The sequence below is a fragment of the Athene cunicularia genome (genome assembly GCF_003259725.1).
Source record: "Athene cunicularia isolate RWA chromosome 12 unlocalized genomic scaffold, athCun1 chr12_part1, whole genome shotgun sequence".
NCBI classification, from domain to species: domain Eukaryota; kingdom Metazoa; phylum Chordata; class Aves; order Strigiformes; family Strigidae; genus Athene; species Athene cunicularia.
Window position 1 is genome coordinate 19,552,857 of NW_020799116.1, and position 24,169 is coordinate 19,577,025.

At 47.6% G+C, this 24,169-nt stretch overlaps 1 protein-coding gene across 2 annotated transcripts in view; it reads left to right on the forward strand.

Moving 5' to 3' along the window:
• The window catches only part of DAG1 (dystroglycan 1), a 51,744-nt gene that overhangs the window by 12,474 nt on the left and 15,101 nt on the right, over window positions 1–24,169 (forward strand). For both annotated transcript variants that reach the window (XM_026857520.1, XM_026857521.1), the window contains exon 2: window positions 22,841–23,250. In XM_026857520.1, coding sequence (XP_026713321.1) covers window positions 22,969–23,250 — 282 coding nt within the window. In that variant the 5' untranslated portion in view covers window positions 22,841–22,968. The remainder of the gene's footprint in view (window positions 1–22,840; window positions 23,251–24,169) is intronic.

The following is a 24,169-nucleotide window of genomic DNA, read 5'->3' on the forward strand; positions in this document are numbered from 1 at the left end:
TCGCCGGTGTTGTGCAGCGTAGTCTTGAGGTCTCATGCATATCAGAGGAGTCTTTGCTGAGCCACCAGCTGACGATGGACTGTGTACCCTTCTATTGCATAAACTGCCCTGCAGAGAAATGGTTGCCTTGCTGGGTGTCCTAACTGAATTTTTAAGAAGTCCTCAGCTGAATAACTTGAGGAGCTCTGGGGAGCAAGAGCAGAGCTTGGCCATTAGGTGAGCGATGCTGCAGCAGGTTGTTTGCCATCTCCTGTTCCAGAGAAGATGCGAGTTGCCAGGTCACCAGCATAGCTTTGAATCATTTCTTTTATGCTGCAGAGAAGTTCACCAGGCAGTGGGAGGTGAAATTAATGAGACTGGCTCATTTCCCTGCTGCCACAGGAGTCTGAAAGCAGGAGGATTTAGGTCAGTCCTGCTCGAAGAGTGGGAGGACCTGAGGTGTGTCCTGTCCCCAACCCTGCGTGGCCTGTTCTCTGGTTTTGCTGATGTGGTGTGGCTGAGGAGTGTCTCTTTAATCGCAAGTGTGCTTTATGCAGGCACTTCAAACTTTATCCCAGTTTATTATTAGAAGCTGTTAAAAGTGTGGCCAGTGGTGTGTTCACAGTGTGGTGGTGGCATGCACAGTTTTCAGTGGGGGGTCACAGCTTCTTTGTGTCAGGCATTGTACAAACTTGTAACACAAGCAGCCCAGGTTGCATCTGCCCATGCAGGCTTAACCAAGCTCCTTTGCTTAACCGAGATACCCAGACAGCAGCTAGCCAGACCTCCAGGCTGGGAGATCCCATCTGAGCCCCTGGTCTGATGCAGCCTCTTTGGGGTGCAGGTGGAGATGTGGCTGATCTGAGAGACAATGATGATCTGAGAGACGATGTTTATTATGAAGTAATACTTTCCTGAGAAACTAGTCAAGTTATTGACTATTTGATTCACTAATAAACACCACTGATAGTAATTTACAGATAGAGCATTTTGCATGCTTACAACTCTAAAGCTAGTAAATATTACTGCTCAATCTGACAAGTTGCACTATGGCTGAACTGCAGATCTGTCACCCTTCACTCCCATGCCACTTTGTGTTAGGGTGCAAGTCTGTCTTGGTTTGCCTTCCCACAGCAAGTCTTTTGGATGCAGATTGGGTGGAGAGTCCAGCAGGTTGTCCAGGGGGATTCCCTGGCATCCTGGGGGGTTTCAGTCTGCACACTGGGGTCATGGCTGTCCCTAGGTGCCCCTGCTCCTTACACAGAAAGACTGACCCTCCTTTGTTCTTTATATTACACCTTATTCACCTTTTTTTTTTCTATTTCAGGAGCTGTCTCTTCATTGACCCTGGCCCTCCCTTCCTCTGCCCAGACTCCCAAGTAACAGCCCCTTAGTACTTTTTGCTGGTTGGTTTCAACTCTGCTACATCCATATCCAAATCTGGTGTTCTTGTTACTTAGCAATCTCAACCTTATATAGCTGCTATGGTCATCTCAGTACAGGTGGCCTTGCAAGTCCCTGCACTCCAAAGCTCCCCTACTGTTATGTGGTACATGTTGAGTATCCTACACCCTAAGAGATTTCAGCCTCGATTCCTCTACCTGTGTCCAGTTATGCAGTTTCTTAGGTGCAGGTTGCATACCAGTGCAACAAATTAAGTTTTTTTCACAGTTTTTAGGTTCATCCAGCATCGTTACCCTGGAGCTGTTGGGAACTGCTGTCATGGCTCCCTGCAGACGTCCCAGCTAGCTGTGGCCTGCAGTGTTCCACCAGGACCTCTGGCTTGCAGCTTCCCCTGAAGAATTTACAGCCTAAGCTGTAAGGATGGAAAAAGAGATAGAGGGGTCATCTAGCCCTGTTCCTGCTGAACCATCATGGAGCTCCTCTAACCTGATTTAGCTGATAACTCGTGAGGCACGCTGGCAGGCAGCTACCTGCCCTGACCCAGCAGGCATGCCTTCTCCCCATCTCCCCAGCAGCACTGGTAGAGATAATTGAAGTACCTTGGGGGTGTTTTCCCCCTTTCAGTAGCAACCAAGAGCTTGAGGAGCAGGAGGGTTTGTGGTGACGGTTGGTGTTTCTAGCTTGTTTGTTATCTATTTGGTTGACTTAAATCTGGCTTTGAAAAATAGGTAAGGCAACCAGGCTTGGAGTGTCTGGTCTGTTCTCCAAAGAAAACACATGCTTGGCCACAGCTGTGTGTTTTCGGGATTAAGCAGGCCTAGATTTATTTGCAAATATTTGTGTACTGTAAAGTGCTGGTGAAAATCTGTGCTCTGAAGGTTGAGCTGTGTTTTGTTGGTATCTCTGGTGTGCAAGAACCTGTATCCCTGATGGGCTGGGAGCTTGGAGTGGCAGAGTGACCAACAGAGCTGGGGTGCAGGATCTGCCCTTAGCCATACCCTACTGTTTGCTAGTGCTTTGGACCTTCCAAAAGCACAATTGCCATGTCTGGGTTTTCCGTGTTTGCCTGTCAGGCAAGAGGGTTCAATACCACTGTGAATGCAGCGTGTTTGGGTTGAAGTGTATGGGTCTAGACCTATTTGCAGGCAGGGTATCCAGGTTAGGATGCAGGATGATCTATGTTCCCTCTGCACGCTGCTTTGCTGTGTCTTTAGAGGAGAAGGGCCTTTGGGGAGCTTTGGCATGTCTGCAGTGTAGTTGGCTTGTTACGTGCTGTACTTGTGTCCTGGCAGCCTTGCGCACTGCTCAAACGGAGCTCCCAGAAATTGCTGCCAGTTGTATGTGCTGTGGCTTTGTCAATGACAAAAACACCTAGTTCTACAGAGAGTTACTTTGCATGCAGAATTACTGGTGTGTTTTCTTTTGCTTAATGGCTTGTAAAAAAAGGGGGAAAAAAATAATTTGAAAATAAACCCACTGTTGTTGATTTGTGAATAAAGATGTGTTAATCCACAGGGCTTGATGTATCAGTAGAGACCTAATGTTATCACACAGAATAAATGTCTGTGTAGAAAAACACCTCAAAAAACTCAGAGATGATACTATGCTATACCCTAGGTAACAAGAAACAGCTTTAAAAATCAGAAGCAAATTTGGCTGGCAGCCTGCAGGTCTAAAATTTGAAACACTGCACTGCACTTGAAGAATATAATAAGTTTTGAAACAAATATTTATAAAAAATATACTCAGAGTCTGGAATACAACTATAGTAATGCTTAAAATATCCCTGGAAGAGTTGTATGGCTGGTCAGTGCTTGTTTCCCAAACTGTATTTTCAGCTCTTCCAAACGTTTCCACAGGTCTTTTGGGCAGCTTTTCGCTGGCGTGCTGTACCCCTAGGCTGCTGCTAGCAGGCTGGGAGAGCCGGTGTGCCAGGAGGGCTGAACCCCCCAGCATGGGAAACCCGCTGCTCATGCATGGCAGACCCACAGCAGGGTGCTTGGGGGACTGTGAGTCCCCTCCCCAGCTGGCCTGGGTCCATTACCCTGGGACAGCTGTGGACTTGCCCTCCTTGTGCTGCCAGAGGAATTCAGCCCTTCAGCCAAATGACTCGCTCCCCCTTTCCTGGGACAAGCCAGCCTGTCCCCTGGTGAAATGACCCTTCCTGTGGTCCTCGCTGCCAGGGGCTCTGCTCCCATGGGTCAGGGTAACTGCAGGGAATAAGCCACCCCATGACACACACTGGTCCTCCTAATGCATCCCAAACAATTTGCTTTATTTCTTTTATTTCCCATGTTTGCTGTACTGGCCTCACCCTGGCTTTTTCCCATCCTTCTGTTTCCCGCAAAACTGGGAACCTCTCAGGTGCATTTTTGTCAATGGAATAGCCCTAATGGGGAACTCTTACCTCAAATAATCCTCTTAAGGAAGAGGAAGCCAGAAAGGTTGGGGGAGAGTGTCTATAACCACCTTATCACTTGCAGCTCCCAGACCTGGAAGGAGTTGAAGTCAATGTGTGTGTTTGCTCCCACAGAACAAACAGCCTTGTGAGGACTTTGGCAAGTGGAGCTGTGGCTGTCTTTCTGAGGCTGTTCTATAGTTTGCCTTCTGGGACAAAGGCTACTTAGACATCTGGATTGCACTGGGGATTTTAGGGGAAACACAAATTATTAGTTTGCTGTGAATGGAGAATGACTTTGATTGCTGTGCGAGCGTGCTTTCACCAGCTTGCTACTGCCCAGGCTAAATCCTCGATCTCCTGCTTTGGAAGGAGAAACTGCAACTGCAGAGGCTGTTTGCCATGTCCTGGGAATGGGGGGCTGAGCAGACCTTTCCTGACCTTCTGGTGCGTTGAGAAAACATGCTCGTTTTATGGGCAGTTAATTTATAGAAAGTTCCTGTTTAAATTTCCTCCAAGAGCTGTAAAACCGGAGGACAGCTGCACCCATTAGCCAGCTAATCAAATGCTGCTCACACCTGGCTTGCCCTCCCCTTCCCCTCACTGCTGCTAACTTTTGGCTCTTTCCTAAGAGCAAGTGTGGCAGCTTTGGGAAATAACCCTCAAAAACTGATAGGGAAGCTGCTCTGCGGAGGGGGGTGGCTGGCCAGTGCTCACGGTGTTTGGGGTGTTCTGCTTACTGAGCCACAGCTCTCAGGGCTGGGTTCCTCCCCGGGAGTGTCTGGGATAAATCAGACTTTGTATTGCATTCACCCAGGTTTATAAAAGCACTGCTATGCTGCCTTTCTTAAGGAGTGGTACTGCCTGTCGATGGAAATAACCACCCTAGTCTGAAATAAAAACCTGGTTTGCATTTTGCTCCTCTTCTAGGCATGGGAAAGCTGCATTTATTTCCTGCTGCCTCCTCCCTCCTTCCCCAGACTGCAAATAAGCAAAAAAACCTCATAGACTTGTTCGTAGTTGTGTGTGTTCATCTTCAGTGAAACAAAGAAAGTCACTTTTAGATGGGTGTTGGGGCACCCAAACTCCAGAAACCCTGCTTTGCCTTGACTCCCTGCAGCAACCAGGCTGATAGGATTTCAGTATGGGTACATGCTCTAATAAATTTGATCCTAATAGCTAATTTTGATCTAGTTTGACATAGGGGTTGGGATCTTAAAGACACTGAGCTCTTGAGAGCTCCTCGGAGCTGCTTTTTCTTCTTCTGACAACAAGCAGGCTCATGTTCCACCTCTCTGCTTCAAGGCTTTAATTGTACCAGTTTTCCTTCACCTTCTTGACTTATTAAAACTGACCTAAAGAAAAGGAGGAACTTCCAGCCCGTGTCCAGGGCTGAACTGCTGCTCCTTCACTCCCAGAAATATCTGTTGCTGCTCTGAACAGCTGTCCTGGCCTGTCTCCCGGCTGTCGCTGCTCATCAGCCCTCCCATGCAGGGAAGGCAGCAAAGCCCTCGCCCTTTTGGGGAGGCTGGAGTGTTTTCACCCTTCCCTCCCTTTTATTCTAGGGGGTGGTTGACCGTGCAGAAAACTACTTCGGTGTAAGTGACTGGAGGTTATAGAGACTTTTCTGGAACCCCCTGCTTTATCTGCCAGATTAACAAAGGTCTGATGGTAGGAATGAGCAAAGGGGGGGAGTGCTTAACACCCATTACAAGTTTCTGAACCTGCAAGGGCTCCTGGAATAGACCCCTTCAGCAAGTTCCCCAGTCTGATGCAAGAAAACGGACTTGCTCAGGGTCTGAAATCTCTTCATTTTGTTTAAACTGGGGCCTGTTTCACTTCCTTTAAATCTCCTCTGCAGCAGTTGATAAGCAGCCGGTCCCTTCTCGGGAGAAAATGCTGCAGAAAGAAATGCCAGGAATGTGAACAGCAGGTGGGGACTGGCAGATGTACTTATCAATCACGACAGGCTGACGAGTGGTTTATTCCTCTAAAGAGCTACTGTTTGCCTCTGGCTTGGTTTGCGCGTGTCCTCTCCAGCCGCCTCCAGCTTCTACCAGGGTTCAAGATAAGAGCAGGGTAGTTTTCCCATTTTTTTCTGGGGCATGGCATGCTCTCTGCAGGACTCCCTGTTCCAGGAGGCCAGAAGAGGAGGGGGGGTGGAAGCAGACCCTCTAGATCATGCTGAAAGGGTTGCAGCAGCATACCTAGTAAATGGCATGCTACATCTTGGGGATGAGCTTTGGGAAATCTTGCTTCCATGTTGCCCAAGTAGAAGGCAGGCTCTGGTAGTTAATTGAATTTGCTGCACTGTTGCTTTTCAAAACATGACTTCATATCTCAGAGGAGTCTGGAGTTATTTCTGTGGACAAAACCCTATTTTAAGGTGGTGATATTTTGAGGAGATCACCTGCATTGACAAGCGAGAAGCCTGTGCAGCTCTGGATTGCAGAACTGCACCTTGTAGAAAAGTGAGCAGGACCCTCTGGTTTCAGGGAGGGGCTGGAGGGATTCAGCCATGGTGTGAATACTTCTGTTTTTTTGCTATGAGCGGCCACTCCTGATCTTTTGAGCACCTTATGCTTCATATGGAGATACCTTTTTGTTGCAGGGACAACCCAATTTACATGAAATAACAGGCTGAATGGTGAAAAGCCTTTATCTGGTGATCTCTAAGCAGCTTTCCTGGGTGTGTTGGCAGTGTATGTTACAAGCATAGCAAACCTGCTGTCACAAATGACATTATGGATTTTTTTCCCAGCCTCTAAGCTTTCACTCTGGCTGATGTGCCTGTGTCAGAATACCTCTTATTCCAGTGCTTCGGATCTGCTTCAGTTCTGTGTGCTTGCAAAACCCATAATAAGCTGTAGGCTTATAAGATGTGATTAGACCTCTCCTTCAATGACTTGTGGGGTGTTTTGCTAGCTACATAATGCTGTTGCCGTCAGTGCTTCAGGGCACCCATCTCCAGGCTCAGGTGATTTGCCTTTATAGGGACACTGCTGATGTAGATAGTTGATATCTTTAAAAAAAAAAAAAAAAAAAAAAAAAGTTTTTCTTCAGATTGTTTCTTGGTTTTGTGAAAGAGCAGTGGAAGAAAGAACAAGGCAGGAACTTTCTCCCAAGGAAGAAAAGCAACGAAAGTAAGGGTGCAGGCATTACTGTGGCACAGAATAAATACTTCAGGAACATAATTTTTTGCAGCAGTTAAATGGTTATTTTCAAACTGCTTAGACAGCACCACCTTGCCTAAACAGGGCTTGTACTCGGGCCGTGCTTCCTTCAGGTTTTAAACTAGTTTTGTTTCTGGAGCAAAGGCGGCAATTTAAGCCGTGAGGCTCATCGCGTTGCTGCCCCGCTGCATTCAGCATAGCACCTCGCCCATGGCTTCAGCTGGAGGCCAGACCAGGACTGCACCCCACCACCCTCCACGCAGCTCTGCCATCCTGTCCGGCGAGTCAGCCGGTGAGTAATGCTCCCGTGGAGCTACATCCAAGGGGAATGAGCAAGCAGGGCCTGGGATGGAGCAGGGCGTAGCAGCAGTAACCAGGGAGCACACATGTCCAGATGCTGTAAGCCCCTTAGCACGTTCTCCAGAAGTTGCCTCCCAGTTGCAGTGATTTGGCTGGAGCTCCCTTTTGCAGGACTTACTAGTTCCCGAATTAATTCCCCTTTGGAGTGGATTCAGTCTCAGACTCTGGGTGTGGGGTAGGCTGCTTTAGCTGCTCTGGCCATTTGTACTCCACAGGCCTTCGTGGAGGAGCAGCAAGTATGTCAGTGACACCAGTTTTGCTTGCATTGGTATTTCCCATGCTGTGCTCTTGCCTCAGGCTTTACTTCAGGTTTTCAGCAAAAGCAGTTCAGCTATTTCCAAGAATTAAAGAATTAAAAAAAGCTTTAGGTTGACAGTATCTAAAAAATAAACCAGCACCTAACTGCTTGCATTGAGAGGTACTTGGTCTGGCACAATGGCTGGAAGGTTGCCATCGCCCTGATCTCATGGCAAAAGATGTGCCATCTCCTCTCCCAGCAAAAATGCTCTGTATCTTATATACCTTATCAGGTTACAGGCGTCTGAAAGGCTTCCAGTTCACCAGTGCTTTGTAGACTTGATCTACCAAGTTAAGGCTTTCAAAGATCCTGTCCTACAGGGCCGGGAGGGGCTGAATCATTGCCGGGGTGGGAGGGAGGTGCTGCCTCCGGCTGTCCCCAGCCTTGGGAGCAGGACCCTGTCTCTCCTGGGCTACTTGCTGACAGCCATGGATGGGTGAAGGGCTTTCCTGCCTCAGAGGGAGAGAGAACAAAAAGCTGGCGTAGGGGTGGAGTATAAATTGTGGTGCTTGCTGTGACCAGCTCATGGACAACCTTAATTCTCAGGTATTCTGATTATTTTTTTTTAGCTCATTATTTGAAACCTTGGGTTTTAGGTATTGTTTCTGTTACCTAAAGCAACATCACATACTTTTTTGGGGGAGTGGGGGTGGGGGTTTAGGCTCAGCCTACAGCAATGAGCTAAGTTCTTGGCTGGCATAAGGTCCTGAGGAATAAATGAGAAGCAGTCTGTCTTCTGATGCCCTGCAGTGGGAGGCACTGCTGTTGTCTTTGAACATTTCTGTCTGTTTTTTTGTGGAAGGTGCTTCAGTTTTGTAACCTGTTTTTGTTTGGACTTTGCTGCAGTAGGATAGCAGAGGCCTTTGGAGGACAGTTCTGAATCTATGATTATATTTGAGAAGTCCCAAAACTGCATCATTCTTGATTGTGTACTTCTCACTATGGACCAGCTGTTGTCATACATGACTCTGGGAAGTGACAGGTACAGAACTGCCTGAGAAGCCCAGCCTCTCCAGCAGAAAGGCTGAAGGTGCAATAAAGCTGCACTAGAGACCTCATCTGAGCTGGAAGAAAATGTTTTCCTTTGTGGTGTCTGGCAAATGAGTCCTGGCTATCTAATGTTTTAAAAACTTCTAACTGTTATGTGAAACACCTTGGTGGTGTTGGGGAGGGCATCCTCTCCTGTCCAGCACACAGCTGGTGTTGGTGGTGATTCTGTGGTGCAGTGCATTGTGGTCCCTGATCAGAGACCTGCAAAGTGAATGCTTGGTGACTGTAACTAGTAAGCCAGGTTATTTTTGGCATAGCATGTCTGCTTTATAAGAGATGGACTCAGCTGCTAAAACCACATTTTTTCCCCTGCAACCCGTTATTAAGCCCAGAAGAGGCTCAAACTCCAATCCAGAGTTGCTCTTCAGAGCTGGAGGCTGATCTTGAGTGTGGTGTAATTGTGTTTTTATTTTTAAACTTTAAGCCTAGCCCCTCCAGGTGAGGAAACAGGTTGTGATCAGGCTTTGTAACTGGCTCTGCTCAATGACTGCTAAGTCACCTGCCCGCATCTGGACTGTTCTGCATCCTCCAAATGCTGAACGGTGTGCAACTAGGTCCTGCGGGTCGGACCCGATCTCAGCTGAGACGTTCCAGGTCGTCTCTGAAACTACAATCTTTTAATGACAGTAAGCCAAGGAAATACTATGTAACTATTGAAGTAAAATAACATAAGCAAAGCGAAGCTTTGGTGCACGTAATTGGGTACCTAATTGCTGTGCTTGCCACCTGGGGATTGGAATTGCTCTCCCGCTCTGGAGTCTGAATGGGACATACTGTGATAAGCAGTTTAATTGTTTCCCTGCATCTGTGGCAGCGCTGTAAAGCGAAGGCAAGCTGAACACACCTTCAGAGCTTAACGGCCTCTCTGCAACTCCGAGACTGCATTTTTCCTGTGGCGCTTGAGCATCTCTTCATACAGCCCTTATGCTCTCGCTAAACAGTTTATGTTCTCCTGTGCTGTTTGGTAGCAGTGAGCCATCAGGTTTTTCTGGGAAGTGTTTCAGATTTACTTAGATATAAGAACAGCCGTAGGAATGTGACTGAGCAGGGAGGAGAGTCCAGTGAGTGCTAGTAATGGGATGCCCTCTTAAACTAATTACTGGGATTTGGGCATTGCCTTAATAGTGAAGATCAGGCGAATGCTGAGCAGAAATCAAAGCAAGAGTGACTTGGGGGTGGAAAAGGCTCAGAGTGATTAAGGACAAACGTATTTGCTGTTATAGGCTCTCAGGAACACTTAGGACTGTTGTGGGTGGTTGTTGGGCTGGGAAGTGGAGTTGTCCTCATTTCTCTCCCAGGGTCAGCACAGACCGTGCCTAGGGCTGGGCTCTGCTCTGTTCTGGGTGCCGCAAGGCAGAGAAGGTGGCTCTGTGTGGGAGCAGAGCTGGAAGTAATGAACATAGGAGCATAAAGGCACTGCTGTTGCAGAGGATTACTATGCCTAACTTGACTAAGAAATGCAGGCATGAAGGGGAGAGTGGGTTTTGGGTGTTCAAAGCACATGTAGTAAGCAAGAAATGATGCTTTGATTGGAGAGGCTCGAACTGCTACAAAATCCAGATGAGTGCTGATTTAATATTCCTTGTTTCCTCAGAATGGCATCTGACTGCTTTCCTGGGGCATATGTTGGAGGTGTGGACTCTCTTTTCCTGTGGCATACATTGGAGGTGTGATGACTTTGCACCCATTCCTAGGATTCTTGCAGAGGGAGTAGGTAGTCACCACATGCTCCACTGTGTTACTTTGCACTGGGAAGTCAGTACAGGATCCGTCTCATCTTCTTATTCCATTTTTTTTCTCTTTTAAACATGAATTTAAATTGTAATCTGCCCACTTGATTCAGGAGGAGGACACAGCTGTTGCCGTCTTCCACGTCTGCGTGCAGCTGCGAGTCCACGCTGCTGTCCTTTCACAGCCGTCTGTACCGTCACCTAGGAAGCAGTGGGACACAGCGTGCTGGAAAGGCAGGGCACACTCTTCAGTGAAAAACTGCAATGGCAAGTCAAAATAGAGGGATGCAGCCTGTCCTCACACTATTTGAAATACACTGTAATTTGAGGGTTTTTTTCCTCAAAAACATGCAGGTCTTGTTTCCAACCTCTCTGACCCATACAAGATTGATTTCTTGTGAGGAAGGGAGAAATTACTGGCTTTTTCTGCTGTTGCAAAACATCAGGATCACTTTTGAGGACTGATACCAGATTCCATGCCAGCTAGTTAACAGTTGCAAATATGTTATATTAAGGCCGTGTAACTCTGTGGCTGCATATGGAAGAAATACATCAGTTTTCTTTGTCTTGTCCTTGCTGTCTTTTTGCTTCCCCCTTGTCCTGTGAATACTTTGCTTTTGTCCAGTTTGTCCTTGGGTCCCAATTTTAAATAACTTGTCTGGTGGCTAAGCAGGACAGTTTGGTCCTATTTTTAAGTCTTTTGGACTTTCTTGTTTGTGGAATTGGGATACTAGGAACGGCAGGATGTTTGTGTTGGAATTGCTGCAGGGGGATTGCTTGGAGCAACCCTTGAAACTTCTTTGATGTGTCAGGTGCAGTGCTATGCTGCTTGCAGAAAGGGGCGTGTTGTCCTGCAATGTATTTAGTCGATAGTGCTGGCTTTGTGTGTGTTGGGGTTGTTTCTCTGGCCCTTTTTGGCCAGACTGAATGCGTGAGTGCTGGTGTAAGGAATGAGCTTGGGCACTGTGACTGAATGAGTCCTGTATCCTTATGGATGGGGCAGAATGTTAGTGTTTAAAAAAATCCTAAATCCCTCTGATACTCCTTACAGTGAAGCAGTCTGGTGTTGCTTTGAAAAAAATCAACTTGTCACTTGATTTCTTAATACCAGAGCAGGGTGGGGAGAAAAGCTGGCGCTATCTCTACGTTGGACCTGTGATGAGCAGCTCCAGCCTTCCCCAGTCCTGGCTGAAGCCATTAAGGCCGTGGTCAAAACCAGATGAAGGTTATTGTTTTAAATACGTAGTGCAGGTAAACAAGATAATTTAGCTGAAAGATAATGCAGTGAAGTTAATGCTGCAGGAACAATGTTACTGTGTTGTCTTTTAAGGTGCTCATCTTTGCTTTTTCATTTAAATCAATCTTCCTGCAGCAGGGCAGCTGGGAAGCAGCTGGACCTGTGAAGTCATGCACTTTCTGCCTTGGTGAGCTTGTGCCGTCAGTAATCTGTTGCTTTTGGATTTATGTGAACGAAAGGCTGGCCAGCTTGGACCAGAGGTTATTGTGAAGAGCAGGCAGTTTTACTGAAGCAGTCCAGCCTTTTGCTCCCTGGTCTCTAGCAAGAGGAGAAGGCACCTATAAAAATGTGCACCTGCAGGAAGAGGTTATCAGTTTGGTAGTTTTTGATGACTCCCGAATTCTGTGGGTTTAAAGCAGTGTGCTGCCTAGCTGGAAGCTGCTGATCATCTGGGAGTTAATTCCTCTTCCAGCAGCTTTCTTTGCCTCTGTGGCATGGGAGCAATGCTGCTTCACTTTGCAGCTTTCCCATTTTATGCTTGATGGTTAAAGTTGGAACATTTATATCTCATTCTGCCAAGAAGCGTTTAGAATAGTTTTCATGAGAAACATCGAAAGCTGCAGGTCCACGGCTGATGCCCTGGCTGCTCTGCATAAATCACTGGGTGGTAAATATATTTAAATGAGGAGCTATGGCAGTCTTGCGGGCTGAGTAATAAATCAGGGTTGAGCAACTCCATAAAGTTGAATCTTAATGCCTTGGCTTGGAGTTGTAGGGTAGGGTGGTAAAGCTGATGGAACGGCGGGATGTTTCTAAACAGAATGTGCCTGCCCTTAGTTACGCTGCCACAAAGAATATAAATGATGCTGCATACGTAACTGAAGTGCTGAAAATGGCTTTTTGTTGGTGTTGCTTGCCTTGTTTCGAGTGTCCGCTTAATGTCAGCTGTTTGTGCTTTACTTCCCTTTGGTAGCAGCAGCACGTCTTACGCCCAGCAGTCAGGTTCCTGGCAGGTATGGCAGAGATCCTAAGCCTTGCCTTCCAGTCCTGTGCTTAGTGCTGAAGCCCTGGTGCCATCACATCAGCCTATAGGAAATTATGGTGCTTAAACAGTTTCAAGGACCTGCTTGAAATATTTCATTATCTGAGGAATTTTGTGGAATACCCAGAAGGTGATTATAAACCTTTGGAATGTGACTGCCTCTCCATGTAGCAGTCCAGCCAAACAGCATTTTGAGGCAACTCCTAAGTATGAAACTTCCATCAAGGTTTTCTTATTTTCAGATTTGTGTTTGGTGCCTGCAGCCCTCGAGCTGTTTGTTCATTGCACTGGAGGAGCTACCCAAGCTGCCCGCTTTCCACTGTTACTGCACTTGGCTGCCTGCTTCAGTACTATTGTGTTTGTCTGGTGGCTGCGGTGTCAGTGTGTCCTAGGGAAGCCTAGGGAATGCTGTTCTGGTGATGAAAAAAGTAAAAAGTACTCTTCCATTGCGTGGTTGAGACATGGGTAAGGGTCCTGCCGCAAGCCCTCTGGCCAGGCTCAGGTGTACTGCCAGAGCTGGAGCCTCAGAAGGGTTTCCTTCAAACAGGATTTGGAACTATGATCAGATTTCCCAAGGAGAGGATTTGCAGGACTGCCCTCTCCATCAGTCTATCCGTCACCCCTCTAATAACTTCTGCTTGCTAATTTGAGAGGAAGAGCTCTATACCTTTTTTTATTTAAAAAAAAAAAAAAAAAAAAAAAAGGCAGCCAGCTAAAAGAACACACCAAAACTTACAGCACTGCTCTGACTTGTGTAACATGTTCCAAAAGCCAGCGCCAGAAACTTCAGCGAGATTTCCCACCTTGCTAGACCTGGGAATTTATCCCGCAGGGTCTTTCTCTTTTTGTGTGGACTCTTTAGTACTTAAGACAATGTCCAGTGGAAGCTTCCTCTCTGATTAAGATATTCATTGTTTCTCTTCTGTGTGGATTCTCTGAACCCTCATAAGGGGTTTTGTTCAAGCTTCAATTCAATTAAGAAATCAAGCAAGAGATGCAAATCATTTTAGCCTCATTGGTTTCAGTGCTCATGACGACATCTGAAGAGAATATCTCCTGCATAGTACAGCAGGGCAGCTTAGCAAGGAAGTATTTTTATGGGCTTCAGCTGAGATTTCAGGTGTTGCTGGGTGCTTGTGGGTGATTTTGTCCCTTTGGAGCCTGAGGTGGAGCAAAGACTGGTGACCTGTTGGTGACAGTGCCTTGGTTTAAACCCTGTTTTCTGAAGCAGCACCTTCTTTCCAGCCGGGTGACTTCTATCAAAGGTCGTTAGCTGGTGTGAATTAAACTTGAAACAGCTGGTGGATGGTGAGTGATACCAGGGGACAGGACACACAGTGGTGACTGTCACGCCGGCTGCTCTTGCTCATGTCCTTTAGCACTAGCTGGGGAACAACTTGCCTGCTGAGGAATACAAGATCAGGCTCTGATGCCTCATAGTCCTCGCATTTAAAAACCAGCGTCTTGCATCTTTGCTGCCTGTTTTTGTGTGCTTTCTTGTCAACGTGTGCCTCAGTTGTACTTTCTGGCTAGAGCTACTGTGAGGGATGCTCTAGATAATGTCATTAGACTGCCTTTTAAACAAAGTTTAAATTCACTTGTAAACCAGCTGAACCCCCCCATGTAAATTGTTTATAGAGAGGCCAGAATCAGACTTAGGTGAACACAAGCTGCTGTGGAGGGCCAGGGAATTTATCTCAAGTGCTATATCTTCTAATTCCAATATTTCTAGCAATTAGTGCCCCTCAAATCTTAGTGCACTGTCATGGGGACTGGTCTGCCACCTTGTGTATGCAAACCACGAAGATAACTCTTTTGTGGTCCAAATTAAAATTGCTCTAACTTTTCAGTGTGGTGATTTGGTCTCATCTCTCTCAACTGCCTCTCTCTGCTCCCTGCCCAGGCCCTTCTGCCAGCCCGGGTGTCTTCTGTTCCAGGCTCTCCCGCAGGTTGCCTTCTGGTAAAATGCTTTTCTGTAACAACATGGACTTAATTTCAGAATTAATGTCAAACAAATTCAGGAAGATACAAAGCTTTCCTTACAAAAGCGAAATTTAAAGTAAAAAATACCTGGTTTATCTTGATGCCTTGAGTTCTGGTTTTACTAAATCTTGGAAACAAAGTGTTTGTGTGCATGTACATATACACACATCAGTTGTATTTATCTTCAAAATAAGCATTTTTATGGTATTTGTATAGGAGGAGTTCTTAGGTCTATTTTTTTTCTTTTAACCTTCTGTAGTTTAATTTCCTGTGGGTTTTAATACTAGCTTTAGCTTACCTTCCCTTAAACATAGAATTAAATATTAGGATTTTTACACTTTCTCATTCTGTTTCTAGACAAAACCAGGAATTACAAGTAGAGTTTTGAAGGGCCTTCTCTAGCTGACCATGCACTGGAAACACAAGTGAAGCCAAAGCCGTGTTAAACTGCACGCCCTTAGGCAATCAGACCCTTGCTCTTCCCTGCTATGGTTGTATATTTAGCCTATATGCCCTTTCCAATAACAGCTGGGAAAAGATGTGTGGAGAGGAATGCGAGTCATCGTTTTCCTGAATGCGGTCCCAGGATCCTGCTATCTGTCACGAAGTGCTGCTTGAGCCAGAAACACTGCCTTGGTAACTGTCTTCTATAAAGTTGTCCTATCCCACCCTTTTGTTTTTAACCCACATGAAGTTTTAACATTCATGTTCTCAACCCCATTGGATCCTTGAGAAAAATCATTTTGTTTGGATTTGAGCCTGATTCAGGTTAGTTTGGCTTCCGGTTCTTTTATTAGAGGAGAGCGTGGGCTCTTGTTTCCTATTGCCCTCATGCCCCAGTGCATCCCACGTTGTTCTTTTCTGACTCCAGGAACGATCTATTTTGTACCTTTGATCCCCATCACCTTTCTCCGCCAGCCCTTCCTCGGGATGGGGCTTGTTTGTAGATGTTTATATCCCAATTTGTTTGCTGCCAGGAAAATGGCAGTTCTACCTGGCTGCAATGTTTATAATGACAGGGAAAAAATTATCTCTGAGGCCTTCTAAATACTTGGGAAGATAATATCTGAGTTTCCTTTCAACTGCATGCACTTGAAGATACGATCTGAGTTGGCTGTCTGGGAATAACAAAGTGGGAGGAAGGGATTGATTGTGGTTGCTGAGAGTTTAATCAGAGAGTCAGAAGTCTCACCTAGCCAAAATCTGCACTGCTGGTCCCTGCCGCGGGTCAGGCGCAGCAGCCGTTTGAGTCATAGCTCAGGCACAGGACAAGTAGTGCAGACGGGCTGCAAGGGGGCCACTCGCACCGGATTGACAAGTGAGGGAACTTCTATATGGTCTTCATCAAATGGGCCAGGTCAGTGTTCAAGTGCATAGTTGAGAGGTGCTTGTGGGTACCATATTCATCCCCTCCTGCCTCCCCAGGGCTGTAGGAGGCTGGGGAAGGTGCTTGCCTCGGGAAGAGATCTTATCGCTGCACCTTGCAGGGGAGATGTACTCTGCAGGGAAAGAAAAACACGCTTCCAGCTGGCAGAAGGGCTCTGGTGTCCTTTGTGCTTCTGCTGCTGCCCTGCAGTGCCCTTTGCATGTAACTTGCAGGAGTGCCCCTGGATGGGGGATCAGGTGGGGGCTGCTGGGGCTGCTTCCTCCCATCCACAGCTCTTGCTGGAGGGGGTGCTACTGGGAGCGTATCCTCAATGCTTACCTTTTCCAGGGCAAGAAGTCTTCCCAGGAGCAGAGTCTACAGCTGGGAAGGGCAGCATAGTGACCCAGCTTCTGGACAGGCAGGTGCAATACAGGGGAAAAAATGGAAATTCTGCTTTTTGCATCTTCTCTCTATCTCAAAGCTGCCTCTGCAGAAGATGCCAGAGATCACACATCCTAATGAACACAAAACCTGTGTGATGTCTTGAGTGGTCCAGCTTCCTCAAACTGCTTGCTCAGCACTTGTTGTCTGTCAGTCAGAGCAGAGGCACCAGTCAGTGTCTCTGGTCCCAGGCTGGGGGAGAACCACAAGCAGGTTTTGTTGGCTAAGGGAAGACATGAGATGCAAATGAGAGGGCTGTGGGAAGGCTTCACCCCTTCTTGGTGGCACAAAACTGTAGTTTTCAAACAAAACGTAATGGAAGATAGTAGAAAGCTTCCTCTTAGCTAGAGGAAAACTAAATATCTTGGTGCTTACTCTAGCAGAATAAAACCCACTGTGAGGTGTCGATTGCTGTGACCACTTCCCGTGCAAGCTTCACCAAGCTGCTTGCAGCATGTGTGACTTGAAGCAACAAGTTAGTGACAGTTTGCAGCAGAGTTCCCCATCACCAGGAGGGTGCTGCTTATTTCCCTGCCTGACACAAATATTTAGCACTGCTGTTTTGGGTTTGTTTGGTTTTGTTTTTTTCCCCTAGATTGTTTTTCAGTGCCAGGGTTTCCTGTTACTGACACCAGATGTGCTGGAGATGAGCAGTGCAGAAATACAAGAAGGGACAAGACTGAAAAAAGCATCTTTTTTTGTGCATACATCCTTTGAGCTAGTTGTCTGTTCTGTTGAGCATTTAAGGCGTTTAACTTGGTGACAGTACAAGGTGGGCATAGTTGCAGAAGAGCATGTTGAAATGCAATTTTAGAGCGAAGAATCAAGTACAGCCTGGTTTGTACCTGTCCTGGGCTTAAACCGTGACTACCACCTCGGCCGATGGCAGCTGGGGTGACCAGATAATGATGGCAAGCTTGTCAGCTGGCTGTGGGGGGCAGAGGGGGAAGGGGCTCCTGTAGCTTCAGGAGTGCTGACCTGGGGCTCTGCTCTAAGGCAGTTTTTTCTTGCAGTTTGATCTCCGATGCCAAGCTGCCTGCTACTTTGGTTTTGATGTATGCGTGGCTATAAGCAGACAGCTGTGATTGCAGTGTTAAGCCAAAAATTTGTGAATTAACTTGTCTTTTAGAGAGACATCCAGTCTCAGTGTAAAGCCACTGTCCCCGCAGGTGCCTGCTTAGTGCTGTGTGGGACAGGATGCTGTCACTCTGAGCACAGCTGAGCAGCGAGCTACAGCTCTGGTGAATCTTCCTTCCCCTGCCTTGCCTGTTCCCTCACAGCAGCTGTGTGGTGGTTAGCCTGTGTGCAGTTGCCCTCCTGTATGTCCTTTTCCGTAACTTGGGTGCAGCAGCATTTGGAGCCTAGGTCATCTTCTGAGGATGTATGTGGCTGAAGCCATCGAGGTTGGAAATAACCCCCAGAGTCACTCACTACGTTCCCATAGCTTATAACATGGGCTGTTGGAGGGGCTGCTGCCTTTGTTTCAGGGTACATCTGGAGCTGGGAAAGTGCAGTAAAATCTGTTTCCTAAATTTCATGCTCTAGAGTGTTCTTTGTGCATCTAATGTGTCAGGCTTGCAGACTGGCATGCTCTTAGTCTTGAGGAGACTGTATCTATTAGTTCATAAACTTGGTGATGGGCTGCTCTGCCCAGACGTGCTGCCTCTGAGCTGTTTTTCTCTCCTGCCCCCCTTCTCAGACCCCTTTAGCACAGCGCAGATGTGCACGGAGCGCCAGCCGCCTCTGCCGGGACCGTGCTGCGGGGTTGGTACCGTTGGTGCCTGCTGTCGTGTTTTGGGCCAGGGAGTATGTACGGCAGAGCGCCATCTTTGTGTGCCTGGCTGGTGACGTTGGATTTCATCATTCCTCCCGCTTGCTGCCTTGACATGCAGACGCGCAGTAGCTGATGGGACTTGCCCAGAGATCCTCCTGTGGAAACACGCACGAGAGATCTTTGCAGAGACAATAGCTCTGTTCTGGAAAGTTGCACTGGCCTGTTTTAGTGGAATCTGAGTTTGCTTCCTTAAAGAAAGGCCACTTGTTTAACGCTTTCTTTAATGAGGATTATTGGTAAATAAGTAATCAAATAAGTGGGATTCCTCTTAACTCTCCTAAATACCTTCTTATCTGGAGTAGAGAATTGCACGGTGGTTACCTGAGCTTTCTGCATGCTAGGATCAGTGGCATTAATATGCTGGCAGTGATTACTTACCACAGTCCAGTGATGTGATTGTGTGTTTGAGCAATTGGATTAGAAGCGGTGGGGTAATCGGCCACAGAGGAAGAGTGGTTTCTAGGACAGTCACACTCCTGCTGCTGGGACGCTTCCCCTGGCCCCATGCTCCTGATTCTGTGGTTGGCAGAAGGAAAGGTCTCTGAGATGTGTGGCTGGGAGTAGCTACTTTGTGCTGCTCTCAGTACTTCCTTTCAGCCCCATCTTCTGTCTGCACTGCTCTGCCTTCCTGAATAATGAAGGTAGAGCATGTCTTTAACATGTCAGTGGGCCTTGTAGCTACATGGAGAAAGGAGCAAGCTCCAGCATTGTCTTGACAAGTCAGCATCATATCAAGTACAGCATCATATCAACATAACTTCAGCAAGCAGGCCCAGTTCCGTGTCTCTGAGATGGGGGGTTTGGCACTGGAGATCAGGCATCAGCACTGGCATGTGCACTGAGCACTAGGACTGAAGCAGATGTTGATACTGACTTTGATGTTTCATCCAACACTCTGGAGGCTCAAAGTTGAGACCAAAAGAGCTCTCTCAGAAGCAGGAGGATAAAAAAAAGTCAGTTCTTTCAGAAGATCAGACGGAACAAAACATCCTGAAATTCAGGACTAACCTGAACCTCTGTGTTTGTTCTGCAAAACTGGGCAGTACAGATCCTGCTGGAAGAAGGAGCACTGTGCTGTGTAAAGAAGCTGGGGTGGTCTAGCCTTCCCTTGTAACCTGAGAGTGCTAAGTCAGTTGGCTCTACAGCCTGATGCTTCCCAGAGATCAGCAGAAGACCACCTGCAGAATGCCACCTGCAGCTGGGTTTTGACACAGTTTTGAGCTTGTAGGAAGCTGTGAAGCATTGAGATTTTTGTTCCCAGAGAGCTCCAGCTCTGTGCCACTCGCTGGTCACAGATGATGATCCAGAACACTGACTTTTTCCGCATACAGCTGGGTGATGTCTCAAACAAGCAAGTCTGGGTTTTGCCCATGGTAGTACCATGTGAAATGGTGTGGGCTCTTGAACTTGACAGAGGCACCACACGGGTTCCCGCCTTGCGGCAGGTAATGTTTGCTCTGTTCTGCAGCTGCATTGAGACCTGCAGTGTTGGTGGCTGGCGGACTTCCTGAGCAGGAACGCTGGCTTTTAGGCAGAGATAGATAGACTTCCTATCCCAAAAAAGCATTCTGCCTTGAAGTGGTAGTCCACGTGGACTTCAGCATTGCAGGGCAATGCCTTGTTCCAGCTATCTCTAGAGCTGTAGCACCCTGCCTTTCCTCCTTAGCACACAGTGTCAGAGGCTGGCACAATTTCAGCTTCTGTCCATTGTTTGGTGAGGTGGAGTTATGTTAAGAGATTTTTTTGGACTTTGTTCTAGGCTCTTCTGTTGTTTTGGTGTGGTGTTTTGTTGGGTTTTTTTGTTATCAGCTATTGAATTCTTCATATACTTCCTGTGTGCTCCATTTCCATGTGCTGACACTGTTCTTCTGTAGTTCTTCTAAAATGAAATTCTGAATTTGTGTGACCTGCAAGTGTCACATGAGATCTTAATGGTCAGTATGTGCGTTGCTTGGCTGAGGGGCACATATCAGAACGGGCAGTGTTTGTTGCTTGTTCCGGGAATTGTTTCTGAAATGGGTGATGACTTCATCTTTCTTTCCTGCTTGCCACAGATATCAAGAACCAGCTCCTTTGTGCCCAGATACTCCTCTCCATCCAACAAAAACACCCCAGGCCAGATCACATCATTTGGCTGACCACTGCAGAGCTGGACCATGCTTATGCATGAGCTCTACTGCAGCCATGACAGGCCAGGGGCAGGGGTTGATCTGAAGATGTGGTGCCAAACCTCTCTAGGTGTCTTTAAAGCTCCATGCGGTTGTACACTGGCTGACTGGCTGGTTGTCTGGGACATTTCTCCTCTGCTCCAGTGTGGAGGAGGCTCAGTGCAGCCGTGAGAGGCAGCCATGTTTCCATCCTGATAGCATCTTGGCCTCACAGTAGCCACAGGGCTACCGGCTGCTGCTGCTGCTGCCGTATTCCTCCCCCAACTCCAGGTCTCTGGCCCTGCCTGTACTTGCTGTGCGAGTTGCTTTCTAGTCCCTCACACAGCAGGACTTTCCAACGAGCAGGTGTCACGGACAAGGCGTCATCACTGCAGTGTCCATAGCCCAGGCTTCACGGAGGGTGAAGGTGGTTCTTCTTTCTGCATTTTTTAAGGCACTATGCAGGGGTGAGAGTCCTCCAGTTTCCCTGATCAACACGGTGTTGATCAGTGGCCTCCTTGGGATCTCCTGCAGATATCTGCTCCATCTCTGTAGCTCATTCACACAGCCTGTTGGATATTCTACACCAGACATCTAGTGTGGTAGTCATTTACTTGCTGAGGTGACACTAGGTTCATCCAAAATCCACTGGCGCTTAGACCAGACTGGGAGCTAGTAGGAGAGGTGTGCCCTGTAGGAAGTGTGACTTATCCTTACCCGCTCAGCCACATTATCTTTCATGATGATAACCTCTGGAGAAGCAGCACAGGCCCATCAAGGGGTGAGGATGTGCTAGTCCTTAGGTACTGCCTCTCAGCTTCTTTAGAGTGCAGGTTTTAGGCTGAGCAACCAAATCTTTTCTATATTCCTAGAGCTCACTGTGGTAACCTTGGGCTTGGTTGCATGCGTGGACAAGCCCTCTTCCTGCTTCTGCAAGCCCATGGTGAGCAATATGCACTTGCCTGGCCACAGCACAGCGGGTTGGCTGGTCCTGCTGTCGTGCTGCCCTGGTAGCTGTGCAAGGGCAAGAAGCAGTGGGATTTCCCTTTCCACCTGGTCAGGCTCCAGGGTCTCTTAGGATGGCCTGATGTGCATCACATGATGCAGCTGGAACAGGCTAAAATAAATCAAAACTGTGCTCCAAGGACTGGGAACCAGTGGTTAGAAGTTGGACTGGGTTTGCTTGGGAATTTGGAGCCACTTCTCTCTCATCATGTTAAAAAAGGAGTTGGTTCAAGACATGAGAGTGCATGGCCTGAGGGAGCCCAGTCCTGTGTGCTCCTGGGGGCTGAGCAACACCCCCTTGGTCTGTGTGTCTGTCCTACAGTCCTGCAAAACCCACTGCCTCACTTGTTACCTTAGACTAGTTATAGAGGGCTGTGCTAGCTGCAAACCAAGATGCCAGAGTTGGCAGTAATGGCTTCCCCTGGGGCCCCAAAAGGCTCTGTCCTCTTTCCTGAACCCACTTGCTCTTCTGCAAACAGACTGTGAGAGAAGAACGTGGGGGTGTGTACAGATCTGTGACTTTTGTGTGCCACAGCTGAATGCGGTCTGGAGGCAGAAGCAGCTGGAGAAGCAAAGGAAATAATGCACCAAAGAAACAGGAGAGAGAGGAGAGCTGTCATCCAGGAGATCAGAGAGAGAGTGAGGATGGGGAGGAAGCAAGTGAAAGAAGAAAACAACAAAGTAAGGGAGAGCTTGGAGATGTTTCTTGGCAGAGTGTGGGGACGGGCAAGTTGTGCAAGCAGGCAGAAGCTGGACGGCGGGCAGTAGTGGGGGACACAGTGTGTGCATATCTTACTCCAGTTTGATTTTGGGGTGTGTATTGCTGGCCCCCTCATCAAGTCTAAACACACTAATACCAAAATCTGGAACTGAGAGGAGACTTGGCTTGAAAGTCAGGCTCATGGGTTAGGAGCAGAAGCATCTGTCATGCATCAAGCTGTCAAGATGGCAGCTTTGGAGTACCAAAGGTTCCTTGGGACCTTCATATTGGATTACTGGCATTTAAATCCACTGATGCCCCAGCCTGGCTTCAGCTTGCCTTGAAAGGTCATGTGTTACTGCTGTGGTCTATTTCAGCTTCAGTTGTATCTGCCCTGTCTCTCTACCTGTGGCTTTCTCAGGATGCTGTGGCTCCAGAGCAGCAGAAACATGGTTATGTTCATTGAAAAGCCGGAGCATCTTGTTTCTTTAGAGATGCTGTCAGAAGAGGAGCTGGAAAGCTCTAGCTCTCTTTAATGGTTGTGATAACTCTTGCAGTTAAATCTAAAAGCTGAAACGAGGAGGGTAGCATGGCAGGTAGCCCTCTGTCCACTGCAGGGAGGTCTATGTGTGTTAGCTGGCTGGCTTGGATATTGTGATTAATGTGCTGATTGGGTTTCCTATGTTTGACCAGGTTCCCAGGACACCTAGGATGAGGCTGCTGTGAAGGACTGGTGAATCCCCCGCCTGCGCTGCAGTGCCTGCAGATTCCCTGTGGTCCCCTTTCCAGCCCGAGCACTGTCACCGCGGCTGCTGAGAAGAATGACTGTTGGATGCCTACTGCAGCCCCCTTTCCTGGGGAGGACTTGGCTCCCCGTGCTGCTGCTGGCAGCCTCTGCTCACTGCCACTGGCCCAGCGAGCCGGCAGAAGTGGTTCGGGACTGGGAGAACCAGCTGGAGGCCTCCATGCATTCTGTGCTCTCAGACCTCCGGGAGACTGTGCCGGCTGTGGTGGGCATACCAGACAGCTCTGCCGTGGTGGGACGCTTCTTCAGAGTCTCCATCCCCACGGATTTAATTGCTTCCAATGGAGAAATTGTCCAGGTGAGAAATGCCATTCCCTGAGGCTTGTTTTCAGTTATGTTTGAGCTACTCACCCTACTAATAGGCTGGGTCATGAAGATTGCTGTGAAGCAGCCTTAAGGTTTTGTAGGTCTATGGGAGAAAGATTTTTTTTTTTTTTATTTAAACTGAATAATTAACGTTCTCACCTCATTGCAAAGTTCCTTTCTTCTGTAATGAAGAGAGGAGACTTCTCTCCTTGGGGGTGACTGATCAGGCTGTATTTAAACTGTGAGATACTCTGCCCTGGAACGATGGGCACACTCATAAGGAGGCGTTGCCTCAGGATCTGGGGACCCACGGGTTCCAGGGGACTGCAGTTCTGAGGATCCAGGAGTTTGCTTCACTGTGGTAACAAAACATTGCTAGACAAATAGACTTTGTTCTGCCAGCAGGGCTCTGGGCTGCCTTTGACACAGTCTCTCTTGACCTCGTCCCAAAGTCCTCTTGGGAAAGATGGGAGCCTTTCTCTTTATTTGCCTTACCCTCGTGCCACAGGCACTGCAGACACCTGAAAACTCAGTTGTGGAATTGGTCCTGAGGGCAAGAAAGTGTCAGAATAGCCCAGAGGAGGTAGGCACACTGCCAAACACACACTTGCTCATCTTTAGTCCTTTCCTGGGAAGATGCTGAGAAATTGACTTCTTAGCATCTCTTGCTTGGATCATGGAGAGTTCAGAAAATTCTGTTTTTTAGAAGAAAACAGAATTACCTTCCAATCTTGGATTTCTTTTTTTTTGAAGATCAAAACTGAAGAATAGTTTTAAAAATCCATTTTTAGGAAACATTATAAAAAGACAACCTTCTGGTGTGTCTCATAAGATTAGAGGGAGATGGAGAGCAAGTCAGGAGAAAGTCTGACATGTCAGATTCTCCTTGAAGGCATGTTTGTTTTAGCTCT